The following is a 16808-nucleotide window of genomic DNA, read 5'->3' on the forward strand; positions in this document are numbered from 1 at the left end:
TATCAAAATTTCCACTGTCGGCCAAAATTCCAACTTTCGCCAATTCAAGCCTAATTCTACTACGGACCTCCAAATCACATTCCGGACGTACTCCTAAGTCCAAAATCACCTAACGGAGCTAACATAACCATAAAAATTTAAATCCCGGGTCGTTTTCCCATAAGTCGACATCAGATTGACTTTTTCAACTTAAGCTTCCAATTAAGAGACTAAGTGTCTCAATTCACTCCAAAACCACTCCGGACCCGAACCAACCAACCAACCCGGTAAGACATAATACAACGGTAAAGCACAAAAGAAGCAAAAATGGGAGAAACGGGGTTATAACTCTCGAAACGACCGGTCGGGTCGTTACAGTCTTAGATATTGTTAGCTAACCTACTTATGTATGTGAGGATATTATCAAAAACAACTGGTGGTTCTTAAGATTGTTCATCAAATTTTTATATATTGTTGCAAATTGTAATGTTTTTTTTTTTCACTTCAACATGTTTTGATCGAGCAAGTTATGAAAAAAGCTTAGATTAAAATTCTCTTCACATTTTACTCCATCTTGGCCGAGAGTGTATATATATATATATATATATATATATATATATATATATATATATATATATATATACTAACACAAAGTTTCAAGTTCATGAACAAGTTCTTGCCCTTGACGCTCACGAGTGATGGAACTGGGCAAGTCATTCCTCAAAATTGTAACTTACTTTTCTTAAGCCAAATTATTCAACAACTCAAAGCAAGAAGCTCAACCCAAGAGAGGTAAAGACCAATTAAGTAGGAGTAGTACTTAAATACTTTAAAAAATGTTAGAATTGTTCCCCAAATTATTTTTTTGTTGATTTAATAATTTATTAAGTACTTATTTGGGTTGTTTGGTCTCGTTCGGCCTCCTAGGGGAAGGGCTGCGTAAGATTTAAGGCAAAGTCTCTTTTATTTTTTTATGACAAGGAATGAAATTGATGCGAACTCTAACTGAAATCAAATATTGAATACAATGATTAAAAATAAGACTTAGACCAATTAATTAAATAAAATTAGGTAGATCATATTTGATGGCCGCTTATATTGTACTAGAAAACTTTAGATAATATATACAGTCAGACTTTTCTATAATAGTATCGATATATAACAACCATTCACTATAAAAGCCAAGTTTTTTGTAGAACCGATTTTTATGCTATGTTATAATATATGTTCTCTATAATAATACTTCGCTATAACAACCAAAAAATCCGGAACAAATGAAGTTTTTATAGAGATGTTTGATTGTATTGGTGAACTTATTCAAATTCAATGTAAGTTTGATTATTGCTTGCATGCGATGAATGTTTCCATGCCATATTCATAATTAAAATGAAACATACAACACGTTTTTGAAACTCCCAAAAGAGTAAATAAATTTGGATCGAACGTTACAATGTCAAAGACCTATTTATGAACCATCTATTGTTTGATAAAAGAAAAACAAATAAACATCTGTTGTGTCTCACATTAACTTGATCAAGCATTACCAATCAGAATAAAGCTGTTTCGCAAACATAGTTTGACTGTCAGAATTGCGTAAGCAAACTAAACTTTAATTTTATTTAATTGTTGAAATTATTTATATACTTGTGGTATATCTATTTGCATAGATCTTTGCATTTGTACCCCTAATATATGATATAAATCCAAGTAAATGATAAATGTTTTGTAATATTTTATCACAGATTGTCTAAGAATCTATTTATACAAGGCAATATGCATTGATAATGTTCATCATCCAAAATTAATGTTCTCAATAAGCTGAGATATTTTTTACATGTAATTAAATCTATAGTTACTTTTCATTTCATTCTAATTACGATTCCCTATTTTATTTAAATGGACGGATTTGGGCATGAGGATTCTAAATTGACAAGTGTAACTACTTTATAATTATTTGGATGCACAGTAGATATTTAAAAGGGATGTCTTCTAATAAGGTGCCAATTAATTTATAATTTTAGAAAAGATGGTTACCAAGAATTTTTATTGGTATTGATAAAAGTATTATTTTGCAGGAATATATATGATGAGAAAAATGTGTTATAAGCAAATTATGGCGGTATTACAAATTTGTATTTTTGTTTTAATTTTATTTCCAGAGACATTCGTAAATTGTAAAATTAAAACAATTGAAGAAATAGAGTACATTTGCTATCTGCAATGCATGGAAGACTATATAGAGTACAGTTGGGACCTATTTAAGGATCTTAACAGAGATCAAATTATTGAAAAATGCAAAAGGGGTGAAAGATATCTGCCATGTGAAATTGACGGAGAAGCGATTTCATAGTGCATTACAGATGTTATTTTTGCCATATGATCCTTTTCACATGGGATAAGTGGAAAATAACATAGTAGACTTATAAATAAAATACGAAATATTTTTATAAGATTATTTTCTTCTAGGCAAATTGTAAGCGAGCATAGAAGATCATTCAACTGATATTATTCAGTACTGACCTTATCCAAAATTACAAAAAATTTAATACATTACTCCAACCTCTCTTATTGGGTTAAACTATGTGTTGGAGGAAATGGAATTAAAAGAAAGAAAAAGTATAAGGATGAGAAATAAATCCATCAAATGTCTCACGACCCCAATTTTCCTCCGTAGTATGTCGTGGTGGCACCTAGTCTCTACGACTAGGTAAGCATAAAAAATAGTATTAACTTGACAAAAACAATTACCAAATGCTAAAGCAAGATTGGATAACTGATAAAAATCTTCCGATACAAAATATAGTCTCAAGAATATATCCCCAAAACCGGTGAGACCGAGTCATAAGCTCTATAGAATAACTCTAGAATATCTAATACATCACTGTCTGAAGGAAATACAACAAGAAATAAAATAGGGAAGGTGACTCCGAGGCCTGCAGACATGGAGGAGGTATACCTTGAAGTCTCCCCAAGCAGTAGCTACCACAACCTCTAACGACCGGTACGAGTAGACGTACCTGGATCTGCACAACAAAATATGCAGAAGCGTAGTATGAGTACACCACAACAGTACCCAATAAGCATCGAGTCTAACCTCAGTAGAATAATGACGAGGCCAGTTCAAGACACCTATTAGGATATAAAAAAGTAATATAAAAACGAAATACAGATATAAAATGAAAAGGGAAGAAACAACTGATACGAAACAAGATAATAGCATGAACTAGTACCGGAAATCAACAATGAAAATAGCATAATGAAGAAATAAAAGAGCTACGATGATCATGTGCGGTCAACAAACGATAGTACAATAAAGAATGAAGCAATAAGATATATATTTCCCACCAAAACACTTTGCAACATGGAATAAACGGCAAGAATCACATCGAGGTACCGCCTCGTGTATAACGAAATCTAAATCGAGGTACCGCGTCGTATAATCAAGAATCACAACCGAGGTACCGCCTCATATTCATAATTCTCAATTTCAATCACAATCATTCCTTATACCGCCGCGTAAGCCTTACATTTGAAAATAGATTTTGAAAACAATTTTTCTGAAATTGCTACACGCACTTTAGCCCACCTTATGATGCCGCGTGGCTTCACGTAGTTCCTCTACAAGTAACATGTACATAAGTCCCACCCTATACCACCGCATGCACATCAACCCCAAGCCTTATACCGTCGCATGCGCGTCAATAACATATCACAATAAAAATTCACACCACAAGTGCCCATATATCACAACTTGCTAACAATAACAATATCAATGTTCCCAGTACAATAGCTCACGGCTCCACCACAACGTATACAAGCATATCAATAATAACAGTGAATGAAAAATTCTCAACAAGATAGATGTTTTAACAATAACCAACATCGCCTCAAGGTATTAACGACTTTCACAACTTAAACCCCAAATAACTCAACAATGAGAGAAATAATATATAACCACGATATTAGATAAGACTAACTTGCAATGAAGGAGATAATATTTAACAACGAGCCTCAAATAATGGAAATGAACAAGTAAGGAGATAACATGAACAATTACTTCAAGTACAAAAATCAAATAAGGAAAGAAATAACACGGACAATAACTTCAAATAATGATAATCATCAATAAAGAGATAGCACGTATAAATAGAAAGAGACAACAAGTTCAACTAAAGCATGGAAGCAATTTTGCATGTAGGTTGTAGATCAAGTACTAAGCAAGTCAATTAAGGCATGTAGGGATAGTTTAATACAATTAAGGATAAATTGACTATGAGAATTTAGAACATGATATGACATTTCAATTAAAGCAGAAAAATAGTCTAAGTAGCCTCAAACGATCAAATACCACGTACAACCCGTGTACCCACTCGTCACCTTGCGTACACAGATTTCACTTAGCACAATTAGATCAACAATACCAATCCTATGGGGTAGTTTTCCCACACGAAGTTAGGGAAGACACTTACCTTGACTAGGCCAACTCAACCCTAAAAAATTGTTTTTCCCTTAAAACTCGTCTCCACACGGCTCAAATCTACCCAAAATTAACTCAATATCATCAACCAATGCAAGAGAAAATAATTATAATAAATAAAGCTTTGATCATTACACTTTCCCCAAAAAGTCAACAAAAGTCAACCCGGGGCTCGCCCGGTCAAAACCCAGATTCAATGGTAAATTTCATCTATCCATGACCCCACGAGTTTATATATGTGATTAGTTTCAAAATCCGAGTCCAAATCGACTCTCAAAACTCAATTTCTTATTTTTCAAAAACATGACAAAGTTTCACAAGTTTTTACTTTGATTCATATGATTTTGATGTTAAAATCTATGATATGTTGATGGAATATAATAAGAAATAGATTAGAACCACTTACCCAAGGTTTGTAGGTGAAAATTCCCCCTCGAAGTCGTCTCCTACTGAGTCTAGGGTTAAAAACGAGAGAATGATTGATAAATCCCGACTTCCAGCCCTTTTGATCAGTTGCAGGTGTTGCGATTGCAACATGGGTTCACAATTGCGAAGAAAGCCTCGCAAATGCGGCACTGAAGCCTTGGAAATCTCATCGCAAATGCGAATATGGGATCACATTTGCGACCCCTGCTGTCCTCCCAATTGCGACAAGATCATCGCATTTGCGAACCTAGCTTATCCCAGAAAACCTTCGCAAATGCGACCAAGGCATCACATTTGCGATACCTGTGATTCCTGCTATAGTCGCATATGCGACCTTGGTGTTCGCAATTGAGACACCTGAGGGAACCAGACACCAGCTTCTATTTTTCAGTCCAATACACTTCCGGAATGTGTCCGAAACTCAACCGAGCCTTTGGGGCTCCAAGCCAAACATCCACACAAGTCTAAAAATATCATACAAACTCGCTCACGTGATCAAAACATAAAAATAACATCTAAAACTACGAATCGAATAAACAAATGCATGAAATTCGAAGAAATTTTATAGAACACGAAGAGGACCAAAAAGAAAGACCACCAAAAGTAACGACCACCAAGATAGGCATAGTAATTCGATCTTTTGATCACCCATTTTTTGAAAACCATTTTTGGGGGCTTCCGCCTTACACACGGAAGATTGGATTGCCTGAATCACGAGTCTTATATACTGTGTTACGATCACCTCATATTGATAAAAAGTCCAGAGAACAATTTTATATGAAAATAAAGAAAGAATTTCTGGTCATAAAAACAGAAAGGCATGAATTGCGCAAGAAGTTCTTTCGGTTAAAACGCCGTGCGACTCGGAGGACATAAGACTTCTTGGTCAAGCCAAAAAGATTGCCGACTGGATGCTCCTACCCCACCATGCCTGGCCCTTTATCTTACCTTAAGAAGAAAGAGGAGGTATGAAGCGTGGGACAGAATGCAAGAAGTGATACAACAGATAACCTTATTAAGGAGTGGCGGCAACCCTCTTGATTGATCAACGCGAGTGAACTGTGCTTAGACGCTTCGTAAAACCGCACCGATCTACGAGAGGAGCTGATAGATGAGTAGGCTTCCCCTTTCGATTCACGGAATGTGATCTGGGACACGATGGGAGTTTGCGTGTCTCGGTAGGAAAGAGATCACCGGAGTATAGCACAAGATCGCCTTTTCTTGCTGCCGTGGGGTCGACCTGTGAACAAGGTAAACCCAATGAGAACTTCTAAAATTATGAATAAGCGTCCGAATCCTATCAAATCAACTCCGATCGACACCAAATATTGCAAACAAGTTCTAAATGCCAAAAATGGACCTATTCCAAGTCCCTAAAATCAAATTTCAAGCTCGATAGCTAAAAGTCAACCTAGGGTCAAACTTTCTAACTTTAAATTGCCAAATTTTGGCAAATCAACAAAAATCAACCTACGGACTTCCAAAATCAATTTCGGGCATACGCCCAAGTCCGAAATCACGATACGAAGCTATCGGAGCCATAAAATTACAGTTCTGGGGTTATTTTCACAACATTTTTAAATTTAAACTTCTAAGTCAAGAATCAAGGGTCCAAATCAACCCAAAAGCTTCCTGGAATGAAACTAATCAACTCTGCAAGTCATAAAAGCATAAACACACATGTGTGAAGCATGAAAAGGAAAAACGGGGTGTAATTACACAAAATGATCGATCTGGTCGTTACATTCTCCCTCTATTAAAACAAACGTTTGTCCTCGAACTTGCATAAGGACATACTTGAAGTGGTGAATTAATGAGGATAATGACTCTGCATGTCGTGCTCGGTCTCCCAGGTCTCCTCCTCGACCGAATGACCCCTCCACTGAACCTTCACTGAAGCGAAATCCTTTGATCTCAACTTCCGGACCTGTCGGTCCAAGATAGACACATGCTCCTCAATATAACTCAAATCCTCGTCCAACTGGACTGTGCTGAAGTCTAGAACATGAGACAGATTACCATGATACTTCCGGAGCATATAGACTTGGAACACTAAATGAACCGCAGATAAACTAGGTTGCAAGGAAAGCATGTAGATCACCTCCCCAATCCTTTCAGGGATCTCAAAAGGTCTGATATACCTAGGGCTTAACTTTCCCTTCCTCCCGAACCTCATCACACCCTTCCAATCCACGTAACACATCTGTCTCGATTAGGATGTACGAAGTCAATCTTGGATCATCTTGACCTTTTCCAGAGTATCTCAACCCAGATCCGTGCCTAATAACTTAGCCTCTCCCGCCTCAAACCAACCAACTGAAGAATGACATCGTCTCCCAAATAGAGCCTGTAAGGAGCTATCTGAATACTCGATTGATAGTTGTTGTTGTAGGCAAACTCTGCAAGTGTCAAGAACCGATCCCAAGCACCCCCACCATAACACAGGCGTGAAGCATATCCTCCAATATGTGAATAGTGCGCTCGGACTGTCCGTCCATCTGAGGGTGAAATGTTGTACTCCACTCAACCCGTGTGCCTAGCTCACGCTATACAACTCTCCAGAAGTGTGATGTGAACTGCGTACCCCGGTGAGATGATGGATACCGACACACCATAAAGTTGGACAATCTCGCAGATATAGATCCAAGCAAGCTGCTCTAAAGAATAGGTAGTTATTACCGGAATGAAGTGAGCCGACTTGGTCAACCTGTCCACAATCACCCATACTGCATCAAATTTCTTCTGAGTCTGTGGAAGCCCAACAACAAAATCTATGGTGAAACACTCCCATTTCCACTCGGTAATCTCAATTCTCTAAAGCAAACCGCCTGGCCTCTGGTGCTCACACTTCACCTACTGATAATTTAGGCACCGAGCTACATACTCCACTATGTCTTTCTTCATCCTCCTCCACCAGTAGTGATGTCTCAAATCCTGATGCATCTTAGCGACACCCGAATGAATGGAGTACCGCGAACTGTGGGCCTCTTGAAGAATCAACTCACGTAAACCATCCACATAGGGCACACATAACCAGCCCTGCATCCTCAACACTCCGTCATCCCCAATAGTAACCTCCTTGGCATCACCGTGCTGAACCGTGTCCTTAAGGACAAGCAAATGGGGGTCGTCATACTAACACTATCTGATGCAGTCATATAGAGAAGACCGAGAAACCACGTAGGCAAGAAATCGACTGGGCTCAAAAATATCTAATCTAACAAACTGGTTGGTTAACGTCTGAACCTTCAATGCTAATGGCCTCTCAACTACCAGTAGATATGCTAAACTACTCAAACTCTCCAACTCTCGACTCAAGGAATCGGCCACCACATTGGTCTTTCCGGGATGATATAGAATGGTGATATCATAGTCCTTAAGTAACTCTAACCATCTCTACTGCCTCTAGTTAAGATCTTTCCGTTTGAATAGATGTTGTAGACTCCGATTGTCGGTAAAGACCTCATAGGGAACAATGTACAAATAATGCCGTGAGATCTTCAATGCATAAGCAGTGGTTGCTAACTCCAAGTCATGGAATGGGTAATTCTTCTCATGGGTCTTCAGTTGTCGAGATGTGTAGGCAATCACCCTACTGTCTTGCATCAACACCGTGCCAAGGCTAACACGTGACGCATCACAATACACAGTATAAGACCACAAGCTCGTAGGCAACACCAATACTGGGGCTTTAGTCAAGGCAGTTTTGAGGTTTTGAAATATCACCTCACACTCTTCGGTCCATCTGAATGGAGCAACCTTTTGGGTCAATCTGGTCATAAGTGCAGCAATAGATGAGAAGCCCTCTACGAAACAACAATAATACCTAGCCAAACCAAGGAAACTCTGGATCTTAGTGGCTGAAGACGGTCTGGGCCAACTCTGCACTGCCTCAATCTTCTTCAGGTCTACCTTGATCCCCTCAGTCGACACCACATGACCCAGAAACGCCACCAAATCAATGTAGAATTCACACTTTGAGAACTTTGCATATAACTTCTTCTCTCTCAAGGTCTGGAGCATGATCCTCAAGTGCTGCTCATGATCGTCTCGACTAAGGGAGTACACCAAGATATCGTCAATAAACACAATGACGAATGAATCAAGATAAGACTGGAATATACTGTTCATTAGGTGCATAAATGTTGATGGGTCATTGGGCCCAAAATATATCACAAGGAACTTATAATGACTATAACGAGTCCTAAAGGCAGTCTTCGAGATTTCTAGATCCAAATCTTTAACTGATGATAACCTGACCGCAAGTCAATCTTGGAGAACACCCTGGCACCCTGTAGTTGATCAAATAAGTCATCAATGCATGGAAATGGATACATGTTCTTCACCGTAACCTTGTTCAATTGCCGACAGTCAATACATATGCACATATAACCATCCTTCTTCTTTACATATAAGAGCAGAGCACCCCACGACGATACACTAGGCCGAATGAATCCCTTGTCAATAAACTCTTGCTACTGCTCCTTTAACTCCTTCAGCTCCGATGAGGCCATACGATATGGTGGATAGAAATGGGATAAGTGCCCGACAATAAGTCAATACCAAAACCGATATCTCTATTGGGCGGCATGCTCGGAAGATATGCTGAAAACACATATGTAAAGTCTCTCACTACCGAACTGACTCAACGGTAGGAGTATCAGCACTGACATCCCTCACAAAGGATATATAAGCATCACACCCCTTATCAACCATCCGCTGAGCCTTTAGAAAAGATACAACCTTGCTAGGACCATAATCTAATGCACCTTTCCACTCTAACTGTGGTAAAACTGGCATAGCCAACATCACAGTCTTGGCGTGACAATATAGAATAGCATGATAGGGCGACAACTCATCTATGCCCAAGATAACATCAAAGTCTACCATACTAAGAAACAATAGATCGACTATAGTCTCAAAAACACAAATAACAACTAGACACGACCGATACACACAGTACAGAACAATAGAATCTCCCACGGGAGTGGACACATAAATGGGAGACCTCAAAGAATCACGAGATATACCCAAGTACGGAGCAAAGTAAGATGAAACATATGGATAAGTGGATCCCGAATCAAATAAGACTGATGCATCCCTATAGCAAACCAGAACCATACCTATAATGACTGTATCTGAAGAAACTAACTCCGTACTACCTGGAACATCATAGAACCTGGCCGTAGCTGGCTGTGCGGGTGGAGTGGCAACTGGGGCAACAACCATGGCTTATGAAATCTGTAGATCTAACTAGATCTATGAAGCCTCAACGGCCTGTGGAGGTGCACCCCTCCTGAGTCTGGGGCAGTCTCTAATAATATGGAGGGTATCACCACACTCAAACGTGCAAGTTAATTCCACATTGGCGGTGTTACAAAAGAGGAAGAAGGCTATTGGGTGGACTTTAGCGGATATTCAGGGTATAAGACCCACCTTTTTCATACATAAGATCAAGTTGGAGGATGGTGTTAAACCGTCCATTGAACATCAAAGAAGACTCAATGAGGCTATGCAAGAAGTAGTCAAGAAGGAGATTATCAAGTGGTTCGATGCCGGATTTGTCTACCCCATCTCCAATAGTTCATGGACCTCTCCGGTTCAGTGTGTCCCAAAGAAGAGGGGCATGATGGTGGTTACCAATGAGAAGAATGAATTGATTCCTACAAGAACGGTGACCGGTTGGAGGGATTGTATGGATTATCGCAAGCTCAACAAAGTTACAAGGAAATATCACTCTCCACTTCCTTTCTTAGATAAAATGCTCGATAGATTGTCCGGCCATGATTTCTATTACTTTCTTAATGGGTACTCGGGCTACAAAAAGTTCTTATTACTCCGGAAGATCAAGAGAAAACAACCTTTACATGTCCCTATGGTACTTTTGCTTTCAAGAGGATGCCATTTGGTTTGTACAATGCACCGATGACTTTTCAATGGTGTATGATGGCTATTTTCACGGATATGGTGGAGGACTACCTGGAAGTTTTCATGGATGACTTCTCGGTGGTAGGGGAATCTTTTGATGATTGTCTTGCAAATTTGGACAAAGTGATAGCTAGATGTGAAGACACCAACTTGGTACTCAATTGGGATAAATGTCATTTCATGGTTGACGAAGGTATTGTCCTTGGCCATAAAATCTCAAGGGATGTAATTGAAGTTAACAAGGCGAATATTGAAGTGATTTCTAAGATTCTACCTCCAACTTCGGTGAAGGGTGTGCGGAGTTTCCTAGGCCATGCGGGAGTTTACCTGCGCTTTATCAAAGATTTCTCTAAAGTGGTGAACCCATTGTGTAAGCTCTTTGAGAAGGATGCCAAGTTCAATTTCAATGATGATTGCATGAGGGATTTTGAACTATTGAAGCTCAAGTTGATAACTACTCATATCATTACAACTCCAAATTAGAGTATGCCTTTTGAACTCATGTGTGATTCAAGTGAAGTAGCGGTTGGGGCAGTTTTGGGGCAACGTATCAACAAAATTTTCTATCCATTCTACTATGCTAGTAAGACCATGAATAGTTCCCAAGTCAATTATGCCATTACGGAGAAAGAGCTCCTTGCTATTGTGTTTGCAATTGAGAAGTTACGCCCGTACTTGATGGGTGCCAAAGTTATTGTCCACACAGACCATGCGGCGCCTCGTTATCTTATGAGAAAAAAGGATTACAAAGCCCGATTGATGGGATAGGTACTCTTGTTGCAATAATTTGATATTGATATCCAAGATAGGAAAGGTAGTAAAAACCAAGTGGCGGATCCCTTGTCTCGTTTGGAGGAGGAGGGGAGGCCGCATGATTACTATTAAATCAATGACTCCTTTCCCGATGAGCAACTTTTGGCGATTTCAATGAAAGAGGTGCCATAGTTTGCGGATTTGGCAAATTTTCTTATGAGTGGAATCATTCCGGATGAGTTCTCTTCAAACCAAAGGAAGAAGCTCAAAAGAGATTGTCAAAATTATAATTGGGATGAACAATACCTTTTCTGGATTTATATGGATGGGGTGATTAGGCGGTGTGTACCAGAAGAAAAGCAAGGTGATATTCTTGGGGCTTGGCATTCTTCATCATATGGTGGTCATCATGGTGGAACAAGAGCGGCGGCCAAAGTTCTTAGTTGTGGTTTCTATTGGCCTACTCTTTATAAGGATGCAAGTGATTTGGTAAAAAGATGTGATGAATGTCAATGGACCAGTGTATTCTCAAAGAAAAATGAAATACCTCTCACAACCATCTTGGAGATTGATATTTTCAATGTTTGGGGCATTAGATTTATAGACCCTTTTATGAGCTCTTATGGTAACACTTATATCTTGTTCGCGGTGTATTATGTGTCCAAATGGGTTGAGGCCATCGCCTTACCCAACAATGAGGCGAGAAGTGTAGTGGCTTTCTTGAAAAAGAATATTTTTATAAGATTTGGTATTCCACGTGCAATCATAAGCGATGGGGGGTCACACTTTTGCAACAAAGCTTTTGACACTTTACTTAGCAAATATGGTGTTACTTACAAGGTCACGACGCCCTATCACCCATACGCTAGTGGGAAAGTGGAAGTCTCCAACCGAGATATAAAGAGTATCTTGTTAAAAACGATGAATGCTAATCTGACGGATTGGTCCAAGAAACTTGATGATGCGTTGTGGGCTTATTGGACGGCTTACAAAACACCTATCAGAATGTATCCATACCGGTTAGTGTCCGTAAAGCATGTCATATTCCGGTGGAACTAAAGCAGAAAGCAATGTGGGCTCTAAAGAAATTATATCCTGTGTGGGATGTAGGCGCTAACTTGGGGGTTACACACTTGAATGAATTGGATGAGTTCTGGTACCATACATATTCGAGTTCGTCCTTGTATAAAACAAAAGATGAAATATGTTCATGACAAATACATTTGGAACAAAGAGTTCAAGGCGGGCGATCTTGTATTGTTATTTAACTCAAGGTTGAGAATGTTTCCCTAGGAAGCTAAAATCCAAGTGGAGTGGTCCATTTGAAATTGTTGGTGTGACACCTTTTGGTACATTAGGCTTGAAGAATAAAAACAATGAAGTATTCTGATTCAATGGTCATCGGGTGAAGCACTACTTGGGCAAGGTTGGAGATAGTCACGTGGTGGCGGTCATTTAATTCACTTGAGGATGCTTTGACATTGCGTAGTGCCGCGACATTTAATCAGATGCTTCTTGGGAGGCAACCCATGTTCATTTCCTTTTTATTTCGTAGATTAGATGTCATTTGTTGTTCTAACTTGATTTAAAGTGTGCTATAGGATTCTATGTTACATGAAAGAAGGGTGGACTAAAAATGGCTAAGTGTTGAAGGAACTACGGACCACACTCTAATTGTTGGGCCGCAGAATTTCATGTGCCACAGCAAAACTGCTTGTGCGACCACATATTTCACATGCGGACAGCACAATTGGAGTCTTGCCAAAGTGTCAAAATGTAAACTCTTTGAAGTTTGAGTCTGTCAGTGCGGGGCAAACCTGCGACCGCAAGAAGAACTCTATGGCCACACTAAAAAATGTGCGAGTTTCAGAGAAGGCAGGCCCATGTAAAAGAATGCAGACCACACTTGGAATTGTGCGCTCGCACTCGATCTCTTTTCCTCTTAATCACCTAAAGTATAAATAGGGGTTTTGAGGTCATTTTACACTTTTCACTGTCTTCACAATCACTGTTGCTCTGCAAGTTTTTACTGAGAAGATTTTTACTGCCAACCACCTGCACCTACCTGTGCTTACACACTTAGTGCACTCACTTTATCTGGTATGCTTCACTTCATGTTAATCTTTGTGTTAGTTTAATTTTTGAAATTTTAGTTTCTTTTTAGGCCATCTATTATTAGAGTTCATCCATGTGTCCATGTGGGGTAGACCTGTACTGGGTAGTTAATAATATATGCTCAATTGGGTTGGGTTAGTGAGATTTCATGTTTATACCATGTTGCCATACCGATTTGTACAAGTAATTGCAAAATCTAAGTAAATATAAATGACTTCCTATTCGTAAAATTTGAAATCTGTGGCTGCACTTGAATTTGTGCGGTCCATAGTTTTGTTGTTCTAGGCAACCTGGTGAAGGAAAGTGCTTCTGCAGTCGCACTTCAATTGTGCGGATAGCAGAAATCTGAGAGAGGCCGCACTTAAGTCCGCATAATCTATCAGAGGTCTACCTCTTGAGACACAAATGTGCGGACCGCACTGATAATTCGACTGACTGCAGATGCATTTTGTGGCCATAGAAAGGCTTTCGTACTATCTTTGGATGAGAGGCTTCTGAGCCTCTAAAGTTTATTTGTCAGAAGCGCGGCTGCACTTGCAGTTGTGCGGTCCGCACTCCCTGTTCCCAATTCTTGATTGTGGACCGTAGTTCCCAATTCCTACCTAATGTTGTTTCTATTGTAACCTTACTTTTTCCACAATATTCTCCCTTGCCTGCATAAGTCTTGATTGTGTTGAATGATGAATTGTAACTAACAATCCTCCTTGCTTTGATACAGAAAATGGTTCAATTGCACGGCCGTGGAGAAACTACAAAAGGTAGAGGTGACTCTTCTAAGGGTCGAGGTAGAGGTACATTGCCCCTTAGCTAGCCCAAAACTATCAGGAAGAAGGCCACAATAGGCAGAGGGAACGGTGCAGACCTCTCCGAGTCTAGATCTTATGTCTTGTTTAGAGAAGCTTCTGAGGGAAAATCCACATCTATTCCGAAGGAGCAGGCAGTTGCACAGTCTAGGCCACAGGGGCAATCTGAGCACATGGATGAGGCTCTTCATCTCACAACACTTACGAGGGTTCGAAAAGTGCTAGCCAGACTTCTGAGCCAGCAGTTGTTCGAGAGACGGATGTGCAGACTGTTCAAGATATAGCTGATGATAGTAGAGGGGGAGAGGGTACATCCACTGGGGTGGAGAGATGAAATAAGAAGGATATATGGGAGGGCATATTTGTTATCTTGGCTTCCTTCACTAACTTCCGAATGTGGAGGCCCACGAGATCCTTGACCCTTGAGAGGCAGTTTCTGTTAAAGGATCTAGATAAATACAACCCTACAGTGCTGAAACAATTTAGATCAAGGAAGGGTTGGATGTTGTTCACTGAGAGAGTGGTAGATGCCAAGGAGCACCTTATCCACGAGTTCTATACAAACGTTTCTCAGATCCAAAAAGGGACAAAAGTGACCAAAGTACACAACCTCAAGGTGAGGTTTGATTAGCACACGCTAAATGCGTACTTGAGGTTTGATGACTTAGAGCCAAAAGAGTACCTAGAGAAGTGTGCTATGAAAGAAGAAGTCCGACTATGGCTAGCTGAGATTTTAGCTCCACCGGGGCCACCACCACCATGGATCACTGCTGGGGTACCCATTCTGAAGAGTACATTGAGCTTTGAGGCAAAGGGTTGGCAGACATTTGTGTGTAGCAGACTTGACCCATGCCAGAATAAGAACAATTTGCCTATTCCAAGTGCAATTCTAGTGGCTTCTATCATGGTCGGGTACCCAATTAATGTGGGTACAGTGATGTCGGCCAACATCTTATTGGTAGCGCAGCAGACTAACGCAGCTTACCCTTCTTTCAACACTATCATAGAGTACCTTATTGATGCAAAGGTAGAGCCAAGAGCATATGATACAAAGGTGAAGCCGAAGAAGCCGTTTGACTGGTACTCGTTGATGGATCTGATCAACCCAAAGAAGAGCTTAGCCTTCTACCACCACAGGACTTCTGATGAGCCGGCAGTGGTAGTATCTGACACAACTGACATTCCATCTACATCAGCTGAGCCCTCTTCTCGTGTCGTTGCTATGCCTCTACCACCAACTTCAGGTCCTACCATAGCCCCCAGGGCATCCCCTACTCCAGCTCTGAAGTCGGTGCCCATGCCTACTACTCCATTATCTGATCTACGAGTCTCCTAGACATTGGCGGGTCTCAATAACTGGATGCAGACAACTACTTCAAAGTTGTCTGATATATCTAGTATTTTTCCAGGACATGCATCCAAACAGGCACCACAGGTTCCCACTGATTTTGATGATAAGTTGTGCAAGGTCCTGGAGAACTAGAAATTGATAATGAACACTCTGGTATAACATGGTTCATTTATTGAGGACTTGACCAAGGAGGTGAAGAAGCTGAGGAAGTCCCAAGCCAGCAAGAGATCAGTTGATAAGCTTAAGAAGGAGGTGACCCGAATTGCAATAGTTGGGGATTTCCCATTTCACATGCTGCTTGACCTAAACAAGTCTGCCCCAGATCCATATGCACTGGTTACACCAGTTGGCCAGTATGATGAGCCATGACTTGTTGCAGATACTACTGAAGCAATGTGTACGATGTTTACTACTCCTTCCACTCCCAGATATGATGATGATGAGATACATTTGGCCGACCCAACGGGAGATGATGCTGCTGGGGACACTAATATGTCCAAGGATGCTTAGGGTGTTTTCTTCGCTCTCTCTCTTTTCACTCTTATTTTATTAAGCATTGGGGACAATTCTTACTTTTATTCGGCGGAGGGGGGTGGAGTTTATTTGATTGACACATTTGGATACATTCGGGCTATAATAATTGGATGATTCTGTTTCTTTTATTATTTTTAGTTTGTTTTGATAGTAGCTTTTTTTTTTTTATGTTTGTAGTTTATTTTTATGTTTTTCATAGTAGTATAGATAATAAAACTTTGGTTTTCTTAATGCCACGGTTCTTTCTAAAAGTAGTATTATGTGAACCGGGTGACTCTTCTGGAGGATGGATGGTGTGACAACCTTCTTAAGGGAATGAGTCCATTTTTGTGTTTAGGTAATAACAATAGTAATAGTAATGAATAAAAGGGCTAATCAAGTCATTCTTGGAAAAGAGTTATTTATGCTTCATTTGGTACCAACACACTTAACTACGTGCTTA

At 39.9% G+C, this 16808-nt stretch overlaps 1 protein-coding gene across 1 annotated transcript; it reads right to left on the reverse strand.

Annotated features, from left to right (window-relative positions):
• Positions 1-9514: 9514 nt before the first annotated feature.
• On the reverse strand, positions 9515-10111 carry LOC138902310 (uncharacterized). Its single transcript, XM_070190156.1, has one exon. The coding sequence runs from the start codon at positions 10109-10111 to the stop codon at positions 9515-9517; it is 597 nt and encodes a 198-aa protein (XP_070046257.1).
• Between the last annotated feature and the right edge of the window lie 6697 nt (positions 10112-16808).

The sequence above is a fragment of the Nicotiana tomentosiformis genome, chromosome 12 (assembly GCF_000390325.3).
Source record: "Nicotiana tomentosiformis chromosome 12, ASM39032v3, whole genome shotgun sequence".
Classification (NCBI taxonomy): domain Eukaryota; kingdom Viridiplantae; phylum Streptophyta; class Magnoliopsida; order Solanales; family Solanaceae; genus Nicotiana; species Nicotiana tomentosiformis.